The sequence below is a fragment of the Staurois parvus genome, unplaced genomic scaffold (genome assembly GCF_062004578.1).
Source record: "Staurois parvus isolate SC_StPar_1 unplaced genomic scaffold, SC_StPar_1.0 ptg001392l, whole genome shotgun sequence".
Classification (NCBI taxonomy): Eukaryota; Metazoa; Chordata; class Amphibia; order Anura; family Ranidae; genus Staurois; species Staurois parvus.
The window spans coordinates 88,630-111,846 of record NW_028319188.1 but is presented as its reverse complement, the minus strand read 5'-3'; the positions used below and the strand labels follow the sequence as shown (position 1 = coordinate 111,846).

The window sequence follows — 23,217 nt, the reverse complement described above, 5'->3', positions numbered from 1 at the left end:
CACCGCTACCACTCCACCCCCTCCCATCAGTGACACCGCTACCACTCCACCCCCTCCCATCAGTGACACCGCTACCACTCCACCCCCTCCCATCAGTGACACCGCTACCACTCCACCCCCTCCCATCAGTGACACCGCTACCACTCCACCCCCTCCCATCAGTGACACCGCTACCACTCCACCCCCTCCCATCAGTGACACCGCTACCACTCCACCCCCTCCCATCAGTGACACCGCTACCACTCCATCCCCTCCCATCAGTGACACCGCTACCACTCCACCCCCTCCCATCAGTGACACCGCTACCACTCCACCCCCTCCCATCAGTGACACCGCTACCACTCCATCCCCTCCCATCAGTGACACCGCTACCACTCCACCCCCTCCCATCAGTGACACCGCTACCACTCCACCCCCTCCCATCAGTGACATCGCTACCACTCCACCCCCTCCCATCAGTGACACCGCTACCACTCCACCCCCTCCCATCAGTGACACCGCTACCACTCCATCCCCTCCCATCAGTGACACCGCTACCACTCCACCCCCTCCCATCAGTGACACCGCTACCACTCCACCCCCTCCCATCAGTGACACCGCTACCACTCCACCCCCTCCCATCAGTGACACCGCTACCACTCCATCCCCCTCCCATCAGTGACACCGCTACCACTCCATCCCCTCCCATCTTGGACACCACAGGCATTGCATTCAAACTTTGGGTCCAAGATGGCGGCACCGAGCAATCGTCCTGTGCAGAGTCAGCGGAGAGATATCCTCCTCAGTTCATCGACTCACCATCGTCCTCAGGAAGAACGCCCCCAACTTCTTCACAATGGATGGAGCCCTCCAGAGGAGGAGCTGCTGCTTCAGGTGCGGATCTACGATGTCCGGCTTACTGCGGGGGAGAAAGGCAATATACATTGTATAGTATATACTCCGACACCCCCGTATACTCCGACACCCCCGTATACTCCGACACCCCCGTATACTCCGACACCCCCGTATACTGTATACTCCGACACCCCCGTATACACCGACACCCCCGTATACTCCGACACCCCCGTATACTCCGACACCCCCGTATACTCCGACACCCCGTATACTGTATACACCGACACCCCCGTATACCGTATACTCCGACACCCTCGTATACTCCGACACCCCCGTATACCGTATACTCCAACACCCCCGTATACTCCGACACCCCCGTATACACCGACACCCTCGTATACTCCGACACCCCCGTATACTGTATACTCCGACACCCCCGTATACTGTATACTCCGACACCCCCGTATACACCGACACCCCCGTATACTATATACTCCGACACCCCCGTATACTGTATACTCCGACACCCCCGTATACTCCGACACCCCCGTATACTATATACTCCGACACCCCCGTATACTCCGACACCCCCGTATACTGTATACACCGACACCCCCGTATACTCCGACACCCCCGTATACTCCGACACCCCCGTATACTGTATACTCCGACACCCCCGTATACTATATACTCCGACACCCCCGTATACTATATACTCCGACACCCCCATATACACCGACACCCTCGTATACTCCGACACCCCCGTATACTATATACTCCGACACCCCCGTATACTCCGACACCCCCGTATACTCCGACACCCCCGTATACTCCGACACCCCCGTATACTCCGACACCCCCGTATACTGTATACACCGACACCCTCGTATACTCCGACACCCCCGTATACCGTATACTCCAACACCCCCGTATACTCCGACACCCCCGTATACACCGACACCCTCGTATACTCCGACACCCCCGTATACTGTATACTCCGACACCCCCGTATACTGTATACTCCGACACCCCCGTATACACCGACACCCCCGTATACTATATACTCCGACACCCCCGTATACTGTATACTCCGACACCCCCGTATACTCCGACACCCCCGTATACTATATACTCCGACACCCCCGTATACTCCGACACCCCCGTATACTGTATACACCGACACCCCCGTATACTCCGACACCCCCGTATACTCCGACACCCCCGTATACTGTATACTCCGACACCCCCGTATACTATATACTCCGACACCCCCGTATACTATATACTCCGACACCCCCATATACACCGACACCCTCGTATACTCCGACACCCCCGTATACTATATACTCCGACACCCCCGTATACTCCGACACCTCCGTATACTATATACTCCGACACCCCCATATACACCGACACCCTCGTATACTCCGACACCCCCGTATACTGTATACACCGACACCCCCGTATACTATATACTCCGACACCCCCATATACACCGACACCCCCGTATATACCGACACCCTCGTATACTATATACTCCGACACCCCCATATACTCCGACACCCCCATATACACCGACACCCCCATATACACCGACACCCTCGTATACTCCGACACCCCCGTATACTATATACACCGACACCCCCGTATACTATATACTCCGACACCCCCAAATACACCGACACCGTCGTATACTCCGACACCCCCGTATACTGTATACACCGACACCCCCGTATACTATATACTCCGACACCCTCGTATACTCCGACACCCCCGTATACTGTATACTCCGACACCCCCATATACTATATACTCCGACACCCCCGTATACTATATACACAGACACCCCCGTATACTATATACTCCGACACCCCCGTATACACCGACACCCCCGTATACTATATACTCCGACACCCCCATATATACCGACACCCCCGTATACTATATACTCTGACACCCCCGTATACTATATACTCCGACACCCCCATATATACCGACACCCCCGTATACTGTATACACCGACACCCCCGTATACTCCGACACCCCCGTATACTCCGACACCCCCATATACTATATACACCGACACCCCCGTATACTAAATACACCGACACCCCCATATACTATATACTCCGACACCCCCGTATACTCCGACACCCCCATATACTAAATACACCGACACCCCCGTATACTATATACTCCGACACCCCCGTATACTGTATACTCCGACACCCCCATATACTGTATACACCGACACCCCCGTATACTATATACTCCGACACCCCCATATACACCGACACCCCCGTATACTCCGACACCCCCATATACTGTATACACCAACACCCCCGTATACTATATACTCCGACACCCCCATATACACCGACACCCCCGTATACTCCGACACCCCCATATACTGTATACACCGACACCCCCGTATACTATATACTCCGACACCCCCATATACACCGACGCCCTCGTATACTCCGACACCCCCGTATACTGTATACTCCGACACCCCCGTATACTATATACTCCGACACCCCCGTATACTGTATACTCCGACACCCCCGTATACTATATACACCGACACCCCCGTATACTATATACTCCGACACCCCCATATATACCGACACCCCCGTATACACCGACACCCCCGTATACTATATACTCCGACACCCCCGTATACTATATACTCCGACACCCCCATATATACCGACACCCCCCTATACTGTATACACCGACACCCCCGTATACTCCGACACCCCCGTATACTCCGACACCCCCATATACTATATACACCGACACCCCCATATATACCGACACCCCCGTATACACCGACACCCCCGTATACTATATACTCCGACACCCCCATATATACCGACACCCCCGTATACTGTATACACCGACACCCCCGTATACTCCGACACCCCCGTATACTCCGACACCCCCATATACTATATACTCCGACACCCCCATATATACCGACACCCCCGTATACACCGACACCCCCGTATACTATATACTCTGACACCCCCGTATACTATATACTCCGACACCCCCATATATACCGACACCCCCGTATACTGTATACACCGACACCCCCGTATACTCCGACACCCCCGTATACTATATACTCCGACACCCCCGTATACTATATACTCCGACACCCCCATATACTGTATACACCGACACCCCCGTATACTATATACTCCGACACCCCCATATACACCGACACCCCCGTATACTCCGACACCCCCATATACTGTATACACCGACACCCCCGTATACTATATACTCCGACACCCCCATATACACCGACGCCCTCGTATACTCCGACACCCCCATATACTGTATACACCGACACCCCCGTATACTATATACTCCGACACCCCCATATACACCGACGCCCTCGTATACTCCGACACCCCCATATACTATATACACCGACACCCCCGTATACTATATACACCGACACCCCCGTATACTCCGACACCCCCATATACTGTATACACCGACACCCCCGTATACTATATACTCCGACACCCCCATATACACCGACGCCCTCGTATACTCCGACACCCCCATATACTGTATACACCGACACCCCCGTATACTATATACTCCGACACCCCCATATACACCGACGCCCTCGTATACTCCGACACCCCCATATACTATATACACCGACACCCCCATATACTATATACACCGACACCCCCGTATACTATATACTCCGACACCCCCGTATACTATATACTCCGACACCCCCATATACACCGACGCCCTCGTATACTCCGACACCCCCATATACTGTATACACCGACACCCCCGTATACTATATACTCCGACACCCCCATATACACCGACACCCCCGTATACTCCGACACCCCCGTATACTATATACACAGACACCCCCGTATACTATATACTCCGACACCCCCGTATACTATATACTCCGACACCCCCATATATACCGACACCCCCGTATACACCGACACCCCCGTATACTATATACTCCGACACCCCCGTATACTATATACTCCGACACCCCCATATATACCGACACCCCCGTATACTGTATACACCGACACCCCCGTATACTCCGACACCCCCGTATACTCCGACACCCCCATATACTATATACACCGACACCCCCGTATACTAAATACACCGACACCCCCATATACTATATACTCCGACACCCCCGTATACTGTATACACCGACACCCCCGTATACTATATACTCCGACACCCCCGTATACTCCGACACCCCCATATACTATATACACCGACACCCCCGTATACTATATACTCCGACACCCCGTATACTATATACTCCGACACCCCCGTATACTGTATACTCCGACACCCCCATATACTGTATACACCGACACCCCCATATACACCGACACCCTCGTATACTCCGACACCCCCATATACTGTATACACCGACACCCCCGTATACTATATACTCCGACACCCCCATATACACCGACACCCTCGTATACTCCGACACCCCCATATACTGTATACACCGACACCCCCGTATACTATATACTCCGACACCCCCATATACACCGACGCCCTTGTATACTCCGACACCCCCGTATACTGTATACTCCGACACCCCCGTATACTATATACACCGACACCCCCGTATACTATATACTCCGACACCCCCGTATACTATATACTCCGACACCCCCGTATACTGTATACTCCGACACCCCCGTATACTATATACTCCGACACCCCCGTATACTGTATACACCGACACCCCCGTATACTCCGACACCCCCGTATACTATATACTCCGACACCCCCGTATACTATATACTCCGACACCCCCGTATACTCCGACACCCCCGTATACTCCGACACCCCCATATACTATATACACCGACACCCCCGTATACTAAATACACCGACACCCCCGTATACTATATACTCCGACACCCCCGTATACTGTATACACCGACACCCCCCTATACTCCGACACCCCCGTATACTATATACTCCGACACCCCCGTATACTATATACACCGACAACCCCGTATACTATATACTCCGACACCCCCGTATACTGTATACACCGACACCCTCGTATACTCCGACACCCCCGTATACTATATACACCGACACCCTCGTATACTCCGACACCCCCGTATACTATATACACCGACACCCCCGTATACTGTATACACCGACACCCCCCTATACACCGACACCCCCGTATACTATATACACCGACAACCCCGTATACTATATACTCCGACACCCCCGTATACTGTATACACCGACACCCTCGTATACTCCGACACCCCCGTATACTCCGACACCCCCGTATACTGTATACACCGACACCCTCGTATACTCCGACACCCCCGTATACTCCGACACCCCCATATACTATATACACCGACACCCCCGTATACTAAATACACCGACACCCCCGTATACTGTATACACCGACACCCCCGTATACACCGACACCCCCGTATACTATATACTCCGACACCCCCGTATACTATATACTCCGACACCCCCGTATACTGTATACACCGACAACCCCGTATACTATATACTCCGACACCCCCGTATACTATATACTCCGACACCCCCGTATACTATATACTCCGACACCCCCGTATACTGTATACACCGACACCCCCGTATACACCGACACCCCCGTATACACCGACACCCCCGTATACTGTATAGACCAACACCCCCTTATATTACACGGCTCCGACCAATGACAGGACGACTTTGTAATCCGAGTCGATTCTCTCTCCTGGGATATGGATCTGGTCAGGTAAGTCGCAGAGGATCTGGTCAGGTAAGTAGCAGAGGGGGTTGTTCATCAGTTTCAGCTGCTTTGGTGTTCATGAAATTACCAAACAGGTGCACTAGATGGGCAACAATGAGACAACCCCCAAAACAGGAATGGTTTTACAGGTGGAGGACACTAACACTGTTTTCCCTCCTCATCATTTCTGACTGTTTTTCACTCGTGTTGCATTTGGCTCGGGTCGGTGTCACTACTGGTAACATGAGGCCATACCTGGACCCTACAGAGGTCACACAGGCAGTCCAACTCCTCCAGGATGGCCCATCAATACCTGCCATTGCCAGAAGGTTTGCTGTGTCTCCCAGCACAGTCTCAAGAGCAGGGAGGAGATTCCAGGAGACAAGAGTATGGAGGAGGTTCCGGGAGACGGGAGCATGGAGGAGATTCCAGGAGACAAGAGTATGGAGGAGGTTCCGGGAGACAAGAACATGGAGGAGATTCCTGGAGACAAGAACATGGAGGAGATTCCGGGAGACAAGAACATGGAGGAGATTCCAGGAGACGAGAGCATGGAGGAGATTCCGGGAGACGAGAACATGGAGGTGATTCCAGGAGACGAGAACATGGAGGAGATTCCAGGAGACGAGAACATGGAGGAGATTCCAGGAGACGAGAACATGGAGGAGATTCCAGGAGACGAGAACATGGAGGAGATTCCAGGAGACGAGAACATGGAGGAGATTCCAGGAGACGAGAACATGGAGGAGATTCCAGGAGACGAGAACATGGAGGAGATTCCAGGAGACGAGAACATGGAGGAGATTCCAGGAGACGAGAGCATAGAGGAGATTCCAGGAGACAGGCAGTTCCTCTAGGAGGGCTGGACAGGGCCGTAGAAGGTCCTTAACCCATCAGCAGGACCGGTATCTGCTCCTTTGTGGAGGAGGAACAGGAGGAGCCCTGCCAGAGCCCTACAAAATGACCTCCAGCAGGCCACTGGTGGGAATGTCTCTGACCAAACAATCAGAAACAGACTTCATGAGGGTGGCCTGAGGGCCCGACATCCTCTAGTGGGCCCCGTGATCACTGCCTGGCACCATAGAGCTGGATTGGCATTGGCCATTGAACCCCAGAATTGGCAGGTCCACGACCTGCTCCCTGTTCTTGTCACAGATGAGAGCAGGTTCCCCCTGAGCACATGTGAGAGACGTGAAAGGGTCTGGAGAAGCCGTGGAGAACGTTCTGCTGCCTGGAACATGGTTCAGTATGACTGTTCTGGTGGTGGGTCAGTGATGGTCTGGGGGGGCATCTCCATGGAGGGACACACAGACCTCTACAGGCCAGACAATGGGACCCTGACTGCCATTAGGTACGGGGATGAAATCCTTGGACCCATTGTCAGACTGTACGATGGTGCGGGGGGTCCCGGGTTCCTCCTGGTGCAGTGGGTCCCGGGTTCCTCCTGGTGCAGTGGGTCCCGGGTTCCTCCTGGTGCAGTGGGTCCCGGGTTCCTCCTGGTGCGGTGGGTCCCGGGTTCCTCCTGGTGCGGTGGGTCCCGGGTTCCTCCTGGTGCGGTGGGTCCTGGGTTCCTCCTGGTGCAGTGGGTCCCGGGTTCCTCCTGGTGCAGTGGGTCCCGGGTTCCTCCTGGTGCGGTGGGTCCCGGGTTCCTCCTGGTGCGGTGGGTCCCGGGTTCCTCCTGGTGCGGTGGGTCCTGGGTTCCTCCTGGTGCGGTGGGTCCTGGGTTCCTCCTGGTGCGGTGGGTCCCGGGTTCCTCCTGGTGCGGTGGGTCCTGGGTTCCTCCTGGTGCAGTGGGTCCCGGGTTCCTCCTGGTGCGGTGGGTCCTGGGTTCCTCCTGGTGCAGTGGGTCCTGGGTTCCTCCTGCTGCAGTGGGTCCTGGGTTCCTCCTGGTGCAGTGGGTCCTGGGTTCCTCCTGGTGCAGTGGGTCCTGGGTTCCTCCTGGTGCAGTGGGTCCTGGGTTCCTCCTGGTGCAGTGGGTTCTGGGTTCCTCCTGGTGCGGTGGGTCCCGGGTTCCTCCTGGTGCAGACAATGCCCGGCCTCATGGTGAGAGTATGCAGGCAGTTCCTGGAGGATGAAGGAATTGATACCATTGAATGGCCCCCAACGCTCGCCTGACCTAAACCCAATAGAACCCCTCTGGGATGTCATGTGTCGGGGCATCCGATGCCGCCAGGTTGCACCTCAGACTGTCCAGGAGCTCAGTGATTCCCGGTCCAGATCTGGGAGGAAATCCCCCAGGACACCATCCGTGGTCTCATTAGGCCCCCTCCCCCAACGTTGTCAGGCATGCATACAAGCACGTGGGGGCCACACAGACTACTGAGGACCATTCTGAGTTGCTGCAATGACATTTCACCAACATGGACTCGCCTGCTGCATCATTTCTTCACTTTGATTTTCGGGGTGTCTGTGAATTCAGTCCTCTGTAGGTCGATCATTTCCATCCAATGATGGGGTGCCCCCCCCGTTACCCATCCCCCGTCCATGTCAGTATAGAGATCCAGCAGGAGATCCTCCCCATTGGGATCTGATGGGTTCTCAGAGTCTTCCTGTCATTGGTGGAGCCGTGTACTGTATATACAAACACTGACACCCCTATATACACTGACACCCCTATATACACTGACACCCCTATATACACTGACACCCCTATATACTATATACACTGACACCCCTATATACACTGACACCCCTATATACTATATACACTGACACCCCTATATACACTGACACCCCTATATACTATATACACTGACACCCCTATATACACTGACACCCCTATATACTATATACACTGACACCCCTATATACACTGACACCCCTATATACAGTATATACACTGACACCCCTATATACACTGACACCCCTATATACACTGACACCCCTATATACACTGACACCCCTATATACTATATACACTGACACCCCTATATACACTGACACCCCTATATACTATATACACTGACACCCCTATATACACTGACACCCCTATATACACTGACACCCCTATATACTATATACACTGACACCCCTATATACACTGACACCCCTATATACTATATACACTGACACCCCTATATACACTGACACCCCTATATACTATATACACTGACACCCCTATATACACTGACACCCCTATATACACGGACACCCCTATATACACTGACACCCCTATATACAGTATATACACTGACACCCCATCAACTCACAATTTCTCTGCCAGAGTCTTGCCCCCATCAGCGAAGAATCCGCGAATGCAGAGCTCGTTCAGCGCGTATTCGATTCTCGGTGGAGTAAATGGAACCAACTGGAGAAAAAGCAACAAAACATCCAATCAGTTATAATGTACAGAACACACAATGTGATATAATGTGTCGGATCGGGACGGAGCGTGTCTCTGCGGACATCTTCCCGGGTGTATCAGCTCCTCTCACCCCCCCCCCCCCCTGCCCACACACACACCTCTCACCCCTCCAGCTCCTCCCACCCCCCCCCCACAGCTTTCACCCCCCCACCCCCACCCCACAGCTTTCATCCCTCCAGCTCCTCTCACCCCACTCCCTCACAATTCTCACCTCCCCCCTCCAGCTCCTCCCACCCTATCACCCCCCCACTCCATCACACCCCCCCCCCCCCACACACACTCCTCTCACCCCTCCAGCTCCTCCTACACCTGTCACCCCCCCACTCCTCTCACCCCATCACACCCTCCCCCCCCCTCTTCTCACCCCTATCACTCCCCCCACGCACTCCTCTCACCCCTCCAGCTCCTCCCACACCTCTCACCCCTCCAGCTCCTCCCACACCTGTCTCCCCTCATGTTGGGTTTGTAATATTTTGGACATCCTGCAGTCAAACATCTCCGAGACGGAAAACTCCTCCAACTTATTTTGCTCAGCTTTCCGCTATAAATAAAAGCAGTTTCAGCTCCAAGTGACGGATACAACTTGTAGGAGCCGTTATCGGGGCCCCACCTTGTGTCCCGCCTCTTCCAGGAGGGCTTTGGTTTCTTGGATTGCTCGCCTCGCACTCGGATGAGGGAGGAAATATCCATCGGTGTCATAGAATCCAATGGTCAGGCGCTTTGTGGATTTATAGATCTGTAAGGAGAAAATGAGAAAAACCAGAAATCGGCCATATCTGCTCCTCATGGGAGGTGACACCAGATTGTGCCTGGGTGGGGCCAGATTACTGGTGAGGAAAGTATGGGGAGTATTATCCCTGCTTCAAAGAACAAGGAATGAGAGGGGCCCCAGAGGAGATATGTCATAGAGGACAGGGGCCCCAGGGGAGACATGTCATAGAGGACAGGGGTCCCAGGGGAGACATGTCATAGAGGACAGGGGCCCCAGAGGAGACATGTCATAGAGGACAGGGGCCCCAGAGGAGACATGTCATAGAGGACAGGGGCCCCAGAGGAGACATGTCATAGAGGACAGGGGCCCCAGGAGAGACGTCATAGAGGACAGGGGCCCCAGAGGAGACATGTCATAGAGGACAGGGGCCCCAGGGGAGACATGTCATAGAGGACAGGGGCCCCAGGGGAGACATGTCATAGAGGACTGGGGCCCCAGGGGAGACATGTCATAGAGGACTGGGGCCCCAGAGGAGACATGTCATAGAGGACAGGGGCCCCAGAGGAGACATGTCAGAGGACAGGGGCCCCAGAGGAGACACAATGCAGGACATACTGTATGAGAGTTCATGGAGCACAACGTAGACATCCTGGATCCAGAGAGAACCTCACAGCAGAGGTTCCAGGTTGGGCAATGATGGTTCGTACCTCGTCTCTGAATGGTATCGGGGGGATGGTCGGGTCCAACTGGAACAGCTCATCGCAGAGCACGGCTCTCATAAACAGGGCCAGGCTGTCCACATCTCGTGCCATGGGACCCGGCATATTGACAGCTGGGGACACCAAACACACAATGTGAGATCTCATCAGAGACAACATACAGCCCCATGGAGGGCAGAGACAACATACAGCCCCATGGAGGACAGAGACAACATACAGCCCCATGGAGGACAGAGACAACATACAGCCCCATGGAGGGCAGAGACAACATACAGCCCCATGGAGGGCAGAGACAACATACAGCCCCATGGAGGGCAGAGACAACATACCGCCCCATGGAGGGCAGAGACAACATACAGCCCCATGGAGGGCAGAGACAACATACAGCCCCATGGAGGACAGTGACAACATACAGCCCCATGGAGGGCAGAGACAACATACCGCCCCATGGAGGGCAGAGACAACATACAGCCCCATGGAGGGCAGAGACAACATACAGCCCCATGGAGGGCAGAGACAACATACAGCCCCATGGAGGGCAGAGACAACATACAGCCCCATGGAGGACAGAGACAACATACAGCCCCATGGAGGGCAGAGACAACATACAGCCCCATGGAGGGCAGAGACAACATACAGCCCCATGGAGGGCAGAGACAACATACAGCCCCATGGAGGGCAGAGACAACATACAGCCCCATGGAGGGCAGAGACAACATACCGCCCCATGGAGGGCAGAGACAACATACCGCCCCATGGAGGGCAGAGACAACATACAGCCCCATGGAGGACAGTGACAACATACAGCCCCATGGAGGGCAGAGACAACATACCGCCCCATGGAGGGCAGAGACAACATACCGCCCCATGGAGGGCAGAGACAACATACAGCCCCATGGAGGGCAGAGACAACATACAGCCCCATGGAGGGCAGAGACAACATACAGCCCCATGGAGGGCAGAGACAACATACAGCCCCATGGAGGGCAGAGACAACATACAGCCCCATGGAGGACAGAGACAACATACAGCCCCATGGAGGACAGAGACAACATACAGCCCCATGGAGGGCAGAGACAACATACAGCCCCATGGAGGACAGAGACAACATACAGCCCCATGGAGGGCAGAGACAAGATACAGCCCCATGGAGGGCAGAGACAACATACAGCCCCATGGAGGGCAGAGACAACATACAGCCCCATGGAGGGCAGAGACAACATACAGCCCCATGGAGGGCAGAGACAACATACCGCCCCATGGAGGGCAGAGACAACATACAGCCCCATGGAGGGCAGAGACAACATACAGCCCCATGGAGGACAGTGACAACATACAGCCCCATGGAGGGCAGAGACAACATACCGCCCCATGGAGGGCAGAGACAACATACAGCCCCATGGAGGGCAGAGACAACATACAGCCCCATGGAGGGCAGAGACAACATACAGCCCCATGGAGGGCAGAGACAACATACAGCCCCATGGAGGACAGAGACAACATACAGCCCCATGGAGGGCAGAGACAACATACAGCCCCATGGAGGGCAGAGACAACATACAGCCCCATGGAGGGCAGAGACAACATACAGCCCCATGGAGGGCAGAGACAACATACAGCCCCATGGAGGGCAGAGACAACATACCGCCCCATGGAGGGCAGAGACAACATACCGCCCCATGGAGGGCAGAGACAACATACAGCCCCATGGAGGACAGTGACAACATACAGCCCCATGGAGGGCAGAGACAACATACCGCCCCATGGAGGGCAGAGACAACATACCGCCCCATGGAGGGCAGAGACAACATACAGCCCCATGGAGGGCAGAGACAACATACAGCCCCATGGAGGGCAGAGACAACATACAGCCCCATGGAGGGCAGAGACAACATACAGCCCCATGGAGGGCAGAGACAACATACAGCCCCATGGAGGACAGAGACAACATACAGCCCCATGGAGGACAGAGACAACATACAGCCCCATGGAGGGCAGAGACAACATACAGCCCCATGGAGGACAGAGACAACATACAGCCCCATGGAGGGCAGAGACAAGATACAGCCCCATGGAGGGCAGAGACAACATACAGCCCCATGGAGGGCAGAGACAACATACAGCCCCATGGAGGGCAGAGACAACATACAGCTCCATGGAGGGCAGAGACAACATACCGCCCCATGGAGGGCAGAGACAACATACAGCCCCATGGAGGGCAGAGACAACATACAGCCCCATGGAGGGCAGAGACTACAGAACGTCATGTCTGATCTACATGGTGATGGAGGACAGAGAAGGGCACACACAGCAGATGTCATCCATAGTACAATGTCAGATGCACGAATATCGGTTCAGCAGTTGCGTCTGACTGTTCTCTATGGAATGATACAAATGACTGACCTGATTTCATCCCGCTTACTGGAGACAGCAATCCTTTCTCACTAGAAAATACAGAAATGACATAAGAGGACAAACCTAGAGACACAAAGCGTCCTACAATGGAAAGCGCAGCATATATACTATTAATGGGGGCGCCGAGCATTGTGAGGACCTCTCTACACCTTCTTAGTAATATACCACAGTTCTCTGATGTCTGTGATGGTTTTCATGCATCCAGGTCATGGTGTATCTAGCAGTAGTTGGCCTCATGGGTCCAGGTCATGGTGTATCTAGCAGTAGTTGGCCTCATGGGTCCAGGTCATGGTGTATCTAGCAGTAGTTGGCCTCATGGGTCCAGGTCATGGGATATCTAGTAGTAGTTGGCCTCATGGGTCCAGGTCATGGGATATCTAGTAGTAGTTGGTCTCATGGATCCAGGTCATGGTGTATCTAGTAGTAGTTGGTCTCATGGATCCAGGTCATGGTGTATCTAGTAGTAGTTGGTCTCATGGATCCAGGTCATGGTGTATCTAGCAGTAGCTGGTCTCAAGAATCCAGGTCATGGTGTATCTAGCAGTAGTTGGTCTCAAGAATCCAGGTCATGGTGTATCTAGTAGTAGTTGGTCTCAAGAATCCAGGTCATGGTGTATCTAGTAGTAGTTGGTCTCAAGAATCCAGGTCATGGTGTATCTAGTAGTAGTTGGTCTCATGGATCCAGGTCATGGTGTATCTAGTAGTAGTTGGTCTCATGGATCCAGGTCATGGTGTATCTAGCAGTAGCTGGTCTCAAGAATCCAGGTCATGGTGTATCTAGCAGTAGTTGGTCTCAAGAATCCAGGTCATGGTGTATCTAGTAGTAGTTGGTCTCAAGAATCCAGGTCATGGTGTATCTAGTAGTAGTTGGTCTCATGGATCCAGGTCATGGTGTATCTAGTAGTAGTTGGTCTCATGGATCCAGGTCATGGTGTATCTAGCAGTAGTTGGTCTCAAGAATCCAGGTCATGGTGTATCTAGTAGTAGTTGGTCTCATGGATCCAGGTCATGGTGTATCTAGCAGTAGTTGGTCTCAAGAATCCAGGTCATGGTGTATCTAGTAGTAGTTGGTCTCATGGATCCAGGTCATGGTGTATCTAGTAGTAGTTGGTCTCAAGAATCCAGGTCATGGTGTATCTAGTAGTAGTTACTTTCATGGATCCAGGTCATGGTGTATCTAGCAGTAGCTGGTCTCATGGATCCAGGTCATGTTACATCTAGCAGTAGCTGGTCTCATGGATCCAGGTCATGGTGTATCTAGTAGTAGTTGGTCTCATGGATCCCGGTCATGGTGTATCTAGTAGTAGTTGGTCTCAAGAATCCAGGTCATGGTACATCTAGTAGTAGTTACTTTCATGGATCCAGGTCATGGTGTATCTAGCAGTAGCTGGTCTCATGGATCCAGGTCATGTTACATCTAGCAGTAGCTGGTCTCATGGATCCAGGTCATGGTGTATCTAGTAGTAGTTGGTCTCATGGATCCCGGTCATGGTATATCTAGTAGTAGTTGGTCTCATGGATCCCAGTCATGGTACATCTAGCAGTAGCTGGTCTCATGGATCCAGGTCATGGTGTATCTAGCAGTAGCTGGTCTCATGGATCCAGGTCATGGTGTATCTAGCAGTAGCTGGTCTCATGGATCCAGGTCATGGTGTATCTAGCAGTAGCTGGTCTCATGGATCCAGGTCATGGTGTATCTAGCATGGTATATCTAGTAGTAGTTAGTTTCATGGATCCAGGTCATGGTGTCCCTTGGAGTAGTTGGTCACATTCGGCTGGACTTCTGTGGTTCTATAATGTTAAAGACGTATTATAGCTTCTCTGTACCCCATTCTTTAGGTCTAAAATGAGTATCCGGATAATACCCAACATTTATATCTACACAGCTAACACCTTCATCCACTCTCCAGGGAATGTGTGGATGTTGATTGCCCAAGAACTGGATAGAAGGTGTGACAGATAGGAAACCTGTTCTATTATCCCATCTGGTTCTTGGACAATCAACATCTACAATTCCATGGTGGTTGGATGAAGGTGTTGGTGCTACTTGTGTGGATATACAGTAAATGTTGGGGCAGCTTTGAAACTCATAGAACTGATTTGGAGAAGATATTACAGAACATTACAGAACACGTCCAGCAGAAGACACCTGACTATTACTAGCTCCAGTTTTCTGATATTCACATCTCCTGGCTGTGGTAGAGCTACTATGAAAGGGCCCCGGTGCTCAGTCTGGTCCAGGGCCCCTGTTTGCTGGGCAAAGACAACACCATACATGTCCCCTCTGATGTCACATCACCAGTCATCCCAGAGTAGGCATTACGCCTTACATGTCCTCTCTGATATCACATGACCTCTACAAATCTGCCTTCCTCACCTACACCTCCTCCCTCCACGCCGCCAAGCAGGCCTTCTTCGTAAACCTGATCAACACCCTCTCCACCTGCCCTCGCCGACTCTTCTCCACCTTCAACTCCCTGCTCTCTCCCCCCCCTCCTCCACTCAGTACCTCGCTTACCGCCCACGAGATTGCCACTCATTTCCACAACAAGATTGATGCAATCTGTAAGGACATTGTCAACTCGCAATCTACCTCCCCACCTAGCCTCCCATCTCCCCCTCATCTCTTCCCTCCTCTGACCTCCCAACCGCACTGCCCCCCACCACACCCAAGGCCCCACTTACCGTAACCCCCCCAGCACTGCACTCCTTCAGCCTTGCTACCACTGAGGAAGTCACTAGGGTATTCTCAGAAGCCCGCCTCACTACCTGCCCCCTGGACCCTATCCCCTCTCAACTCCTCCGGTCACCCCCCTCTTCCCTCATCCGCTCCCTCACCCACATCTTCAATCTCTCCCTCTCTACCGGCGTATTCCCCTCCCCCCTAAAACATGCGCACATCACCCCCATACTCAAAAAGCCCTCCCTGGACCCCACTGACCCAAACAACCTCAGACCCATCTCCCTGCTGCCACTCACTTCCAAGCTCCTTGAGCGCTTAGTCTACGACCGCCTAAGCACCCACCTCACTGACAACAATCTCCTTGATCCCCTACAGTCCGGCCTCCGTCCCCTACACTCCACCGAAACCGCCCTACACTCCACCGAAACTGCCCTACACTCCACCGAAACCGCTCTCCTCAAAATCACCAACGACCTACTTACCGCCAAAGCCAAAGGCGACTACTCTGTCCTCCTTCTCCTGGACCTCTCTGCGGCCTTCGACACAGTTGACCACCCCCTCCTCCTTAATAAACTACTCTCCCTTGGCATCAGAGACACCGCTCTCTCCTGGTTCTCCTCTTACCTATCCCGACGCTCCTTCAGCATTTTCTACAACGGTGCCACCTCCCCCTCCCTCCCCCTCTCTGTTGGGGTCCCCCAAGGCTCCGTCCTTGGACCCCTTCTCTTCTCCATCTACACCTCCTCCCCCAGCAAACTCATACACTCCCACGGCTTCAACTACCACCTCTACGCTGATGACACTCAAATTTACCTCTCCGCCCCCCACCTCACCCCCACATTCTCCGCCCGCATCACTCACCTCCTAAATGACATCTGTGACTGGATGTCGCTCCATTTCCTCAAGCTTAACCTCTCCAAAACCGAGCTCCTCGTCTTTCCCCCACCCAGTGCCCCCCCCCCCATCCTATCCATCACTACCAACAACACCACCATCAATCCCGCCCCGCAACCCAAAGTCCTTGGCGTCATCCTGGACTCAAACCTTTCCTTCCAACCTCATGTCAAATCACTTACAAACACATGCAGACTCCACCTCCGCAACATCGCCAAGATACGTACGTTCCTTACCCCAGACACCGCTAAACTACTCGTACACTCCCTGATTATCTCACGCCTGGACTACTGCAACTCCCTCCTCACCGGCCTACCCCAGTGCAGGCTCTCCCCGCTTCAGACCATCCTGAACTCAGCGGCCAGACTCATCCACCTCTGCCACCCCCCTCTGCCTATCCCTCCACTGGCTCCACCCCCCTCTGCCTATCCCTCCACTGGCTCCACCCCCCTCTGCCTATCCCTCCACTGGCTCCACCCCCCTCTGCCTCTCCCTCCACTGGCTCCCTATTGCCCAACGCATCAAATTCAAACTCCTAACTCTGACCTACAAAGCCATTCACAACACTGCCCCTGACTACCTCACCAACCTGATTCCCAGGTACCGCCCTACCCGTACCCTTCGCTCTTCACAGGACCTCCTTCTATCTTGCTCCCTGGTCTCCTCCTCCCACGCACGACTGCAAGACTTCTCCAGGTCCTCCCCTATCCTCTGGAACTCACTACCCCAATCCATCAGACTGTCACCTTCCCTCCTCACCTTCAGGCGCTCCCTGAAAACCCATCTCTTCAGGGAAGCCTACCCCACCCTCACCTAACTGCCGATCTCCTCCACTCCTCCTACCACTCCATCCCCCACAGCCACTTCCTCCTGTACCACTACCCCCTCCCCCTCCTAGATTGTAAGCTCCCAGGATCAGGGCCCTCTAACCCCTCGTGTGCTGTTCGTAGTTGCTGTAATGTTTCATGTATTGTCCCCCCTCTATTGTACAGCGCTGAGCAAACCCTTTGCTGCTATATAAACTCCATGTAATAATAATAATAATAATGACCAGTCATCCCAGGGTAGGCGCTACGCCTTACATGTCCCCTCTGATGTCACATGACCAGTCATCCCAGAGTAGGCACTACGCCTTACATGTCTCCTCTGATGTCACATGACCAGTCATCCCAGGGTAGGCGCTACGCCTTACATGTCCCCTCTGATGTCACATGACCAGTCATCCCAGGGTAGGCGCTACGCCTTACATGTCCCCTCTGATGTCACATGACCAGTCATCCCAGAGTAGGCACTACGCCTTACATGTCTCCTCTGATGTCACATGACCAGTCATCCCAGGGTAGGCACTACGCCTTACATGTCCTCTCTGATGTCACATGACCAGTCATCCCAGGGTAGGCACTACGCCTTACATGTCCCCTCTGATGTCACATGACCAGTCATCCCAGGGTAGGCACTACGCCTTACATGTCCCCTCTGATGTCACATGACCAGTCATCCCAGAGTAGGCGCTACGCCTTACATGTCTCCTCTGATGTCACATGACCAGTCATCCCAGAGTAGGCACTACGCCTTACATGTCCCCTCTGATGTCACATGACCAGTCATCCCAGAGTAGGCACTACGCCTTACATGTCCCCTCTGATGTCACATGACCAGTCATCCCAGGGTAGGCACTACGCCTTACATGTCCCCTCTGATGTCACATGACCAGTCATCCCAGAGTAGGCACTACGCCTTACATGTCTCCTCTGATGTCACATGACCAGTCATCCCAGGGTAGGCGCTACGCCTTACATGTCCCCTCTGATGTCACATGACCAGTCATCCCAGGGTAGGCGCTACGCCTTACATGTCCCCTCTGATGTCACATGACCAGTCATCCCAGAGTAGGCACTACGCCTTACATGTCTCCTCTGATGTCACATGACCAGTCATCCCAGGGTAGGCACTACGCCTTACATGTCCTCTCTGATGTCACATGACCAGTCATCCCAGGGTAGGCACTACGCCTTACATGTCCCCTCTGATGTCACATGACCAGTCATCCCAGGGTAGGCACTACGCCTTACATGTCCCCTCTGATGTCACATGACCAGTCATCCCAGAGTAGGCGCTACGCCTTACATGTCTCCTCTGATGTCACATGACCAGTCATCCCAGAGTAGGCGCTACGCCTTACATGTCCCCTCTGATGTCACATGACCAGTCATCCCAGGGTAGGCGCTACGCCTTACATGTCCCCTCTGATGTCACATGACCAGTCATCCCAGAGTAGGCACTACGCCTTACATGTCCCCTCTGATGTCACATGACCAGTCATCCCAGGGTAGGCACTACGCCTTACATGTCCCCTCTGATGTCACATGACCAGTCATCCCAGGGTAGGCACTACGCCTTACATGTCCCCTCTGATGTCACATGACCAGTCATCCCAGAGTAGGCGCTACGCCTTACATGTCTCCTCTGATGTCACATGACCAGTCATCCCAGAGTAGGCGCTACGCCTTACATGTCCCCTCTGATGTCACATGACCAGTCATCCCAGGGTAGGCGCTACGCCTTACATGTCCCCTCTGATGTCACATGACCAGTCATCCCAGAGTAGGCACTACGCCTTACATGTCTCCTCTGATGTCACATGACCAGTCATCCCAGGGTAGGCACTACGCCTTACATGTCCCCTCTGATGTCACATGACCAGTCATCCCAGGGTAGGCGCTACGCCTTACATGTCCCCTCTGATGTCACATGACCAGTCATCCCAGGGTAGGCGCTACGCCTTACATGTCCCCTCTGATGTCACATGACCAGTCATCCCAGGGTAGGCACTACTCCTTACATGTCCCCTCTGATGTCACATGACCAGTCATCCCAGAGTAGGCGCTACGCCTTACATGTCCCCTCTGATGTCACATGACCAGTCATCCCAGAGTAGGCACTACGCCTTACATGTCCCCTCTGATGTCACATGACCAGTCATCCCAGGGTAGGCGCTACGCCTTACATGTCCCCTCTGATGTCACATGACCAGTCATCCCAGGGTAGGCGCTACGCCTTACATGTCCCCTCTGATGTCACATGACCAGTCATCCCAGGGTAGGCGCTACGCCTTACATGTCCCCTCTGATGTCACATGACCAGTCATCCCAGTGTAGGCACTACGCCTTACATGTCCCCTCTGATGTCACATGACCAGTCATCCCAGAGTAGGCGCTACGCCTTACATGTCCCCTCTGATGTCACATGACCAGTCATCCCAGGGTAGGCACTACGCCTTACATGTCCCCTCTGATGTCACATGACCAGTCATCCCAGAGTAGGCACTACGCCTTACATGTCTCCTCTGATGTCACATGACCAGTCATCCCAGGGTAGGCGCTACGCCTTACATGTCCCCTCTGATGTCACATGACCAGTCATCCCAGGGTAGGCGCTACGCCTTACATGTCCCCTCTGATGTCACATGACCAGTCATCCCAGGGTAGGCACTACGCCTTACATGTCCCCTCTGATGTCACATGACCAGTCATCCCAGGGTAGGCACTACGCCTTACATGTCCCCTCTGATGTCACATGACCAGTCATCCCAGGGTAGGCGCTACGCCTTACATGTCCCCTCTGATGTCACATGACCAATCATCCCAGGGTAGGCGCTACGCCTTACATGTCCCCTCTGATGTCACATGACCAGTCATCCCAGGGTAGGCGCTACGCCTTACATGTCCCCTCTGATGTCACATGACCAGTCATCCCAGGGTAGGCGCTACGCCTTACATGTCCCCTCTGATGTCACATGACCAGTCATCCCAGGGTAGGCGCTACGCCTTACATGTCCCCTCTGATGTCACATGACCAGTCATCCCAGGGTAGGCGCTACGCCTTACATGTCCCCTCTGATGTCACATGACCAGTCATCCCAGGGTAGGCGCTACGCCTTACATGTCCTCTCTGATGTCACATGACCAGTCATCCCAGGGTAGGCGCTACGCCTTACATGTCCCCTCTGATGTCACATGACCAGTCATCCCAGGGTAGGCGCTACGCCTTACATGTCTCCTCTGATGTCACATGACCAGTCATCCCAGGGTAGGCACTACGCCTTACATGTCCCCTCTGATGTCACATGACCAGTCATCCCAGAGTAGGCGCTACGCCTTACATGTCTCCTCTGATGTCACATGACCAGTCATCCCAGGGTAGGCGCTACGCCTTACATGTCCCCTCTGATGTCACATGACCAGTCATCCCAGGGTAGGCGCTACGCCTTACATGTCCCCTCTGATGTCACATGACCAGTCATCCCAGGGTAGGCGCTACGCCTTACATGTCCCCTCTGATGTCACATGACCAGTCATCCCAGAGTAGGCACTACGCCTTACATGTCTCCTCTGATGTCACATGACCAGTCATCCCAGGGTAGGCACTACGCCTTACATGTCCCCTCTGATGTCACATGACCAGTCATCCCAGGGTAGGCACTACGCCTTACATGTCCCCTCTGATGTCACATGACCAGTCATCCCAGGGTAGGCGCTACGCCTTACATGTCCCCTCTGATGTCACATGACCAGTCATCCCAGGGTAGGCGCTACGCCTTACATGTCCCCTCTGATGTCACATGACCAGTCATCCCAGGGTAGGCGCTACGCCTTACATGTCCCCTCTGATGTCACATGACCAGTCATCCCAGAGTAGGCGCTACGCCTTACATGTCCCCTCTGATGTCACATGACCAGTCATCCCAGGGTAGGCGCTACGCCTTACATGTCCCCTCTGATGTCACATGACCAGTCATCCCAGGGTAGGCGCTACGCCTTACATGTCCTCTCTGATGTCACATGACCAGTCATCCCAGGGTAGGCGCTACGCCTTACATGTCCCCTCTGATGTCACATGACCAGTCATCCCAGAGTAGGCGCTACGCCTTACATGTCCCCTCTGATGTCACATGACCAGTCATCCCAGGGTAGGCACTACGCCTTACATGTCCCCTCTGATGTCACATGACCAGTCATCCCAGAGTAGGCGCTACGCCTTACATGTCCCCTCTGATGTCACATGACCAGTCATCCCAGAGTAGGCGCTACGCCTTACATGTCCCCTCTGATGTCACATGACCAGTCATCCCAGAGTAGGCGCTACGCCTTACATGTCCCCTCTGATGTCACATGACCAGTCATCCCAGAGTAGGCGCTACGCCTTACATGTCCCCTCTGATGTCACATGACCAGTCATCCCAGAGTATTACATTACATGGAGTTTATATAGCGCCAAAGGGTTTGCTCAGCGCTGTACAATAGAGGGGGGACAATACATGAAACATTACAGCAACTACGAACAGCACACGAGGGGTAAGAGGGCCCTACTCTTTCCAGCTTACAATCTAGGAGGAAGTGGCTGTGGGGGATGGAGTGGTAGGAGGAGGGAAGGGCAGCGGCTGTTAGGTGAGGGTGGGGTAGGCTTCCCTGAAGAGATGGGTTTTCAGGGAGCGCCTGAAGGTGAGGAGGGAAGGTGACAGTCTGATGGATTGGGGTAGTGAGTTCCAGAGGATAGGGGAGGACCTGGAGAAGTCTTGCAGACGTGCGTGTGAGGAGGAGACCAGGGAGCAAGATAGAAGGAGGTCCTGTGAAGAGCGAAGGGTACGGGTAGGGTGGTACCTGGGAATCAGGTTGGTGAGGTAGTTAGGGGCAGTGTTGTGAATGGCTTTGTAGGTCAGAGTGAGTAGTTTGAATTTGATGCGTTGGGCGATAGGGAGCCAGTGGAGGGAGAGGCAGAGGGGGGTGGAGC

General features: G+C 53.7%; 1 protein-coding gene across 1 annotated transcript in view; it reads right to left on the bottom strand.

Annotated features, from left to right (window-relative positions):
• LOC149436250 (vitamin D3 hydroxylase-associated protein-like) overlaps positions 1-23,217 on the bottom strand; it is a 70,360-nt gene that overhangs the window by 7,923 nt on the left and 39,220 nt on the right. Inside the window, 5 exon segments of the mRNA XM_089661815.1 lie at positions 799-898; positions 9,850-9,947; positions 10,615-10,740; positions 11,424-11,548; positions 13,839-13,879. Of these exon segments, the coding sequence (XP_089517941.1) occupies positions 799-898; positions 9,850-9,947; positions 10,615-10,740; positions 11,424-11,548; positions 13,839-13,879 (490 nt within the window).